The 8489-nt window shown below is 51.0% G+C and overlaps 1 protein-coding gene across 1 annotated transcript; it reads right to left on the minus strand.

Annotated features, from left to right (window-relative positions):
- Positions 1–621: 621 nt before the first annotated feature.
- Positions 622–5930, minus strand: RNF126 (ring finger protein 126; the record flags this gene model as incomplete). The annotated part of the gene is made up of 8 exons (XM_010176034.1): positions 622–1460; positions 1696–1811; positions 2289–2382; positions 2585–2654; positions 2740–2808; positions 3443–3684; positions 4336–4399; positions 5872–5930. Coding segments are annotated over 8 exons (864 nt in total), but the record flags the coding sequence as incomplete, so codon positions are not given.
- Positions 5931–8489: the final 2559 nt, after the last annotated feature.

The raw sequence follows: 8489 nt of genomic DNA on the forward strand, positions 1-8489 counted from the left end.
CTGTCCCTCTGACACCTCCCGGCCCAGAGCACGGAAGCAGGTCCGGTCACTGCCCACTCCGGTCACATTCTTTTCATTCTCCAACCTCCAGCTCTGTCACAGCAACTGAGTCACAAACACACCTGGATATTTGTCTGTTCTTTTTTTTTTTTTTTTAATCATCTGTATTTTAAGTAGTTTTGAAATACATTTTTCTCCAAAATGTTGTTTTTCCTGTATATTATTCGATCACAATGGTATTTGGCTGGTCCTTGTTCTGATGCACACCCAGTCCTGATGTTGACACGGAGGAAAAGTCCGCTCAGGCTGAGAAAAGGGCAGGATTGCAACGGGGAGAAGGTGTAAAAAATACAAAAGACCAGGCAAGAGCCTGCTGCCAACCACTCAGCCATCCACAGGCTGGCAGCACACGCAGGTGCTGGTCGGGATGGAGCCTTGTCCCGGAGCTCATGGTGTGTGTGTGGTGGCCAGAGCTCACGGCACGCCTGCGCTGGGGCTCAGCACGCAGGAGGGCTCGGCCAAGCCCAGCCTGCCCTGGGGTGAAATGGGACAGCTCAGCACAGCAGCCTCCAGAGAGCTTACCCTGTAGTTTTCCTCACATCATGCATAAGGTCTCTCTTGTTGAGCTGAAACGTCCATTTATTTAACAGCAGTAATAATTTAAAATTATAAAAACCCTTTCAGTGTTGAGTATCAGAAGGGCAGGGTTATAAAGAAAAATAGATGGGACTCGGGATGGGGAAGGGAAGGACAATGGGGTCTATTTCAAGAGTTCATTGTTTCAGTGACAGCTACTGGCCCTCCCCAGCTGGAGCTCCTGGGAGGGAAGCAGTATCCTTACACTTTCATTTTAAAGACTTCAATCTCCAAAGCAGAAGAGATAGTATCCAAGGGGAGGAGGAGGAGGAGGAGGAAGAGCAAAAGAAATAAAGAAAGGAATCTCAAATCCCAAACCATACAAACAACCTTCCTGTTGAGAATGGCAACCGCTAGCTCAGCGCCTCGGGGTTCCCACCTGGGGGTGGAGCAGCCTTTCACTGCAATGGTTAAAAGTCCACGTGGAACACAGATGTTTTTATTAACAGACAGAACTCTTCCCCCCCCCCAAAAACAGAACTTGAGGCTTCACATCTCTGAAGGACCCAGAGTCTCCGTGTCTTCAGAACTCAAAAGGGAATTGTGGGGGTGCTGCTCCCCCTTTGCTACCCTCCCCTCGTTCTGCTCTGGAAGCCCCTTTCGCTGCGTACGTTGGCCGGGGAGGGAGGGAGGACAATGGACAGGGCCCCAGGGACAGAGGGTGGGTTAAGATTTCATGAGTTGTTCGTTGCGTTTTCGTTACTTGGTGAGCTGGAGGAAGAGGAGGAGGAGGATGATGAGAAGTTCATCCCCGTGAGTCCCGGGGGGTTTGTGGCAGTGTTTTGTCCACTTAAGCTTTTCCGGCAGACAGGACACGTGTCATGCTTTGGAGAACAGAGAAAAAACACAACAAAATACATGGGAAACAGGATTAGAAAAATGATACAGGAGAGGCACTCAAGGAAAAGGCTGGGGTGACATTCCTGCCTCTGATCAAAGGCTGCTCAGGCTTAGGCCTCATCACAGAGGTATGAAAATATTTACAGAGAATGGTACCACTGGAAAAAAAAACCACCTGAGTGCCACAAAACCCAAGTCACCCACTCAGGCAGCACTCACCTGCTCCAGCCAAGGGACTATACAGCTGTTGTGGAAGAGGTGATTGCAGGGCAACTGCCGGACGTTTTCACCGACTGTATAGTCTTCTTTACACACAGGACACTCTAACCCAGAATCTGGAACATCACACAGGGAAAGCAAGACACAGCTCAGCACCAACGGAGAGGACAACACACAGAGCTCCTGACTGGGGGTCCCAGCGCCTCCTCCCCTTCCCCACGCTGGCTCCTGCCCCCACCATCCCTGCAGAGCGGAAATCTTCTTCCTTTGCAGTTCCTACCACCATCCCTCCACCTCTCACTGCCCTGGGTTCACTTCATTGTTCCCCTCCCTTCTGCTTTTTCATCTCTACCCACACTGAACTTTTCAGAACAGTCTGCCTCCCTGGGGCAAATCCATCCAGCCTACACTCCAGTCTGCACTGCTCTGTGTTTGTGTGTGAGTATAACAGAGCAATACTTCAGCTTTCTCCCTCTTTGAAATGTTTTAGGCCTTGAAGGTACTAGCAAGACAAAACTAAAATCCCAAGAAAATGTTAAACAGAACTTTCACAGAGCTCTCTGTGAAGGATTCCCTGGAGGAGGTTCACATACCTACGTGTTCCTGTGTGATCTGTATGGTGGGGAGGGCCTGGATCTTTTCTTTGTCCGCTGGCGGCGGTCCAGTGTTTTCAAACTGATTTAGTAACTGAAAAAAACAACAGGCCACAGAAGGCAGAAAGATGTGAGCTCAGCAGCACACAGGATCTGTTCATTTACTGAACCCCGCACCACCTGCCCTGCAGACCTCATCTCCCATTTCTCCATCTCCAGTGGTTTGCCCTCCTGCATGACAACATCACAACCCCCACTGCACAAGACAGGAGATGCCACTATAATGCACATTTTACCTGTGTAATAATTGCATCCAAGCCATTGGCACCCCAGGCGTAGTCCATTGGATTTGAATGCAAGACTCCCCTTTAAGAATAAGGACAACAATTAAATTTGGCTGGGAGTATGAACAAGAACACCATCAGAAAGAGCAGAACTTCCTTCAACTCACCAAGGACCTAGTCCCAGGTTTGGTATTGTTGTAGGTGCAATAATTCCATTGACCAGCTGCTGGATAATTCTGAAACATACACCAGGATTGTGTAAGAATGAGGGTGTGCTCACTGCCAGCCCAGACACCTGAACGTGGAAGGAAGGGCTAAATACACTAAATACTGTCACATCATCGGGGGGAAAGGAAAAATATCCTGTAGCAATTGCAGCTGCATCTTATGAACTGATCATTCACTGATGAGGAGAAGTTTCAGTATTTTATTTGCAAGGGAATAATATCTGACAAGGATGGCAAGTGGCTCTCCAGGGTGCAGTTAAAGCAACATCAGTCACCTTGTCCAGTGTTTTCTCTCGTTTCCCCTCACACTGAGTACAATATTTTGGTAATACCTGGTAATGACCAGGGAATCCTTTCTCATTGCAGGTTTAACAGCCAAAACTCTCAGCCACACTCTAGTCCAGGCCACTGTGCTCGGGTGAAATGGTGGCTACATACTCAAGGCAAGCACTTGCCAACAGCTGCAGGCCCAGCTGAAGCCTGACCATGCAGCAGTGCGGGCTCACAGGGGCTGGGCACCTACGGAAGAGTCACACTGGGCTCCTCAAACTGACAAGACAAAGGTAGAGGCTGATTTTCAGCCAACACTCAGCAGGGAGAAATAACGGGGCTTCCTCCACAAGAACCTGGCAGCTGCCCTCACCCTTCCAGCGTGGGAACTCCCTCGTGCCTGCCAGCAGCACGGCGCGTGGCGAGACGGGCTCGGGGCTGCCGGGCACCGTATCGATGCCGAGACTGATGCTCTCGCTCCCTCCGGCTCTCAGAGTCCCTGTTGTCTTCCGACTGCACGTTGGACCCAAAGGGAAACTCAAAGCTGTCATCAAAGATCCCAAAGGCAAACTGGCCATAGCCCTGTGGCAAGGTGAATAAGTGCTGATCCACATTCTGTGAGGGAGAGAATTCAGAGGACAGATTGTAACAAGGACAGAAACAGCTCTTTGCTTTGAGCAACCTGGTCTAGTGGAAGGTGTCCCTGCTGCTGGCAGGGGGGTTGGGACTGGATGAGCTTCAAGGTCCCTTCCAACCCAAACCATCCTGTGATTCTATGATTCACACCTGGTATTTCACCAGACTCCCAACAAAGCCTCTCAGATCCCCAGCAGCTCAGAAGAGGCTGATGCAGGTGGGTCAGCGCACTCCCAGAAGCAGCTCAGTGAGGAACAGACACAGACTGAAACTACACAGGGAGGCAAGAAATAACTACAGCCCCCCTGGTTTCTCTTTCACTGCTGCATGTAACTGCTGCCTTCAAAGCTGAGGCTCCTGCATAGCAACACACCCCGACATCTCAGTAAATCCCAGCTTAGCCCCCTCACAGCACCAATAAGCTGTAAGTGATGGTCCTATTGAAAACAGGCAGTGAAAATACAACATGCAGAGATTTCAGGAGCAGCATGAGGATGATACTAGAAGCTCCTTTCCCAAATTCTGTCATAAACCAGGGAACATTTAAACAAGGTTCTAATGGAAACATACTTCAATTCAATGGCAAAACAGAAAGTGCTGGAAGAGTTAGAGAGGACAGGACTAGCTCACCTCAAAAGGATGCCTGCTCTGATCGCTGTTTGACGTGGAGGAGCTGGTCTCATTGTCAGCGTTCCTGTGAGGAATGAAGGGCGCTGGTGAGCCTCAGAGGGTGTGAGGGACACGAGTGTGACAGGAGAAGCAGACACCACAGCAGCACAGTAACAGCACACAGGAAGAGATCGATTGGTTTTTGTGCAGAGCCAGAGCTCAAAGGGACCTCGGGGGTCTGCTCCCCTTCCCCCCCACCCAGGGCAGGGCCAGCCCCACACACAAACCACTCTGCCCTCAGCTGCTGATTTTCTGTCTGTATCAATTTTCCTTTTTCCCCCCCTGCAACCTTCCTTTTCCCACCCCTTCACCCATCTCTCCCCACCCTTTCAGATTCTGATTTCACGAAGCTACAGGGAGGTGACTGAAGCACAATGTCAAGCACGGATTCCCTGCACAATCCACCTCAGACAAATCAGCTAATCCCCTGGAGCACCAGGAAGAGGAGACTTAAGGTACAAACCCTGATCACTATGACCCAAACATGCTTAAGTCTAATCTTGAATCAAAGGAACTTCTCCAATCCAGAAGCATGTGACCAAATGAGAAAACTATGAGGAAAACTCTTGACGCTGTCAGGCTTCTGCTTTCTGAAGAAAGCAGAACATTTACTGCTCAGCATCCAGGTTTTGACATTCATGGCACCAAAAAAACTACAGTTCAGAGATTATGTGACGCTCCCAAGGTCACAGCAAATCGCCAATGCAGTTCAGATTAGCCAGGATTGATTTCCAGCCTCTAAGGTTGGTGTAGTCAGAGCAAACGTCACCTTGTCAGGACAGAAACCTCAGCCTGAGGAGGCCACTCATCTCAGCAGGCAGCGACCGCCGGGCACCCCCCGGGCACAGCCCAGCCTGTCCCGTCCTGTCCCCCAACGCCTGCACGCTGCCTGTCCCAGCCGAGCTCCAGCAAATGCCTCTGAAACATTTTTAAGACATTTCTCCTCCTCTTGCTCGTTCTGACACTGCCAGAGAGCAGCCCCACGACTGAGTAAGCAGGAAAGCACGTGAATGCAGAGCTCAGCTGCTCCAGTGCAGAGTCCAAAGTCTCACTCAAAGCGTTTCCCCGTTTGTACTCTAAACCAAGTTATTAAATGATCCTGGGGAGCCTGCCGCGCTCTCCGTGCCACAGATTCCTCTCTTGCAGGGTTATCTCTGCTCTGATGACTCAAACCAGTTCAGAGCCACCACATGCCACGGGGAAAGCCTCTCTACCACTTCTTTTTTTTTTTTTAGTTTGTTTGTTTTACATCAACCAATTCCACCCCCGCCCTTTACCAGCAAGGTATGACACTCAGCATTCCCAGGGCTGATTTACCTGTAGATGCAAACTATGCAAATTAAAGACTCTCTACCCACAGCGAGGAAAGGTGAGCCAAATATTGTGCAGAAGTAGTAAAAATGGTGTATTCAGTACCCAACACTGCCTTTTAACTAGAAAAAAAGAGCAAAGCAGACTGAGTTCATTCCCACAACAGCCTTTGGGGCAGTGTGTTACCTTGGCTCTTCAGGAAGTTCTTCAATAAAACCAGATTCACACCGTGGGCAAATATAGTCCTACGGGAGAAGAAATACTGAATGAGAAAAGAAATGGTACATAAAAGCTGCAAAGAACACCTTCAGTGTGATGGGGTGGAAGAGAAGAGTCCTGCAGCCCATCATCCCAAACACAGGCCATGACTGCAGAGCCCAAAACACCCCAAAACAGGGATATTTGCCTTCACCAGAGTAGTGAGGCAAATTGTTAAGCCTGAGCTTGTTTGGAACTTGGCTTTGGAAAAGATTTGAACAACACTAATTAATCCCCAGCGTTAGGTAACATCCGATGGAGTTCTGAGGGAAGAAGTGAAAGCAAAACCACTGGCCTGCCCAGAAGAGCAGCACTGCAACAGGAGTTTTTAAACAGCTGTGTGTTTGGGGGGCCTTCCCCTGCCCCCCTCGAGGGGCCAAACTGTCCAAATGGAAGGAAGAAGGAGGGAGCTGCAGCTCGGGCGAGTCCGAGCGTCGCTGTGGCTTAGGGAGGGCTGAATGGAAAGCTGTTACTGGGGGAACTGGGGGTTCACAGCACACAGAGGTCAAGGAGACACAAGAGGGTCATTCTGCAACACACAATGCCAGGATTTTACACTCCCACGCTCAAGGCTCAGTACAGAAAGCTGCTGCCACCCCTGTGGGCTTTACCACTGAAGCCTGGGTGTGCTGGAACACACAGGCTGTGTGTGCAGAGCAGGATTCCTCAGGAGGTCGTGACAGTCACTTTTCCTCACAATTCCTGTTGTTGGTAGAGAATTTATACCCCACAACCACACTGTCCCAGTGAGCATCAGCCCAGAACACTTGAGATTCTGAAAGGAAATTACTTCACCTGTCAGTACTGGAGAAGCAGTAACGCCACATAGCGCTGCCGAGTCACAGGAGGAAGAGACAGACCCTGTACTTAACCCCAACCCCAGCCGTGGTGGAACAGCCACCGCAGGCAAAACACAACCGCTCAGAACCCCGCGCCGGCAAAGCCACGCTCAGCACGGAGGAAATATAAGAGCTCCTAAAAAGAATGCTCCATCCCTTTCCTAGTGCTGCACTCACACTGACACAGGCCCTTCGACAAAGAGGGGGGGTGTCAGCCAGCGCGGGGGCTCGCTCTGATAAGACACCTGGGATCGCTCCTCCAGCCACCGCAGGAAACCCTGATAAGACCCCAGCGCCAGCGAACCGCCCGCCACAGCCCCTGCCTGCCCAGGGAGATAAGGGGGCAGCAAACACCGAGCCCTGGCCTCACACCCAGGGAGGTTCCTGCTCCCTCTCCTGCTCGGGACTCACGAGGTGAGTGGCTGTGAAATAACCGTGTCTGTGCCATGCACACCGCGCTTGACTTCCAGAACGTTCCTACACCACGGAAATTCTTCTCCATGCTGGTCACTGGCACACGGGAACTCCTGTGTCGAGCACAGAACATGAAACCCCCCCCTCTCCCTGTTTCACTTCCCACCAGTTTGCCACTGGGGTAAGTTATTACGGTAGCCAGGCTCGAGCAGCGAGCAGCTTTCTCCTCTCAACTCTCCTGTTTCAGGGAGGTGTTTTGTGTGTGTGCTCACAGGCAGCTCCGATCACAGGGATCAGCAAATTCCTCTGCAGCTGGAGCAGCACAAATGTCAGAGTCTGTTGTTTCTCTGCTGTTTGAATCACTCTCTGTGGTACCTTCACAGCTCGGTCTGCAAACAGCAAGTGAAACTGAGTGAACTCAGCCCCCCCCACAAAACTAGTTCATTAACTAGTAGTTAACTAGACCTGAATCACCAGCAGCCCTTGTCTGGTTCGGTGCCTTCACTGCCAGATGTGCTTGGCTGGCACGAGCCCAACACGGGGCGTTTAAACTGAAAATAAACGACTGATATTTCCAAGTCACAACCTTCAGCTCCTGGCTGCCTCCCCCAGCCTTTAGCAGGAGCGTTTTATCAAGGGTTTTCTCCTCACACTTAAATACAAACTGTGAGATTTACCAGCAAGGCCTCCCCTCACCTAACCAGGACAACCGACTGGGAGGGCGAAAGGCCAAACAGCACGAACCAAACTGACGGCGAAGTCTGATCAACCCTGGCAGAGAGACACCCATGCTCTAAACCTGGTGATCTTGAAAATTCAATGAACCTTAACAAAAAAGCAATGCCTTGTTCTGACGAGATGCTGTGAAAAGCTTCAGGCCAAACAAGAGACTGGCAGGATCCTCCAAACCGAGTTTAACATCTCACACCGTGTGGCAGGTGACCGGCAGCAGATCCAGCTGTGACCCACCCCGATGTCTCAGCCAGGCCCTTCCCAACAGCCAACGCTCCTTCTCTACCCACAGCAGGAAACCACGAGTCCCTACGAGCAGGGGCTTTGCTGGGTGACTCCAGCCCGTCTGCTCAGGCGCCCGCGGAGCAGCTCTGCCTCCCTGAGTGGAAACGGTGGGTCCGGAGCGTTTGGGCACCTGCCTACGTCTGAGATATTATCAGTCACGGAGCTTTTCTCGTGCTCATATAAATCCTACTAAAGAGACAAAAAATAAACCCCCTGGACGTCCCCGGGCGCTTCAGTTCCCTCCGGACAAAGGCAGCGGCGCTGGGGAATCGAATG

Source organism: Antrostomus carolinensis, unplaced genomic scaffold (assembly GCF_000700745.2).
Source record: "Antrostomus carolinensis isolate BGI_N321 unplaced genomic scaffold, ASM70074v2 scaffold41649, whole genome shotgun sequence".
Taxonomy (NCBI): domain Eukaryota; kingdom Metazoa; phylum Chordata; class Aves; order Caprimulgiformes; family Caprimulgidae; genus Antrostomus; species Antrostomus carolinensis.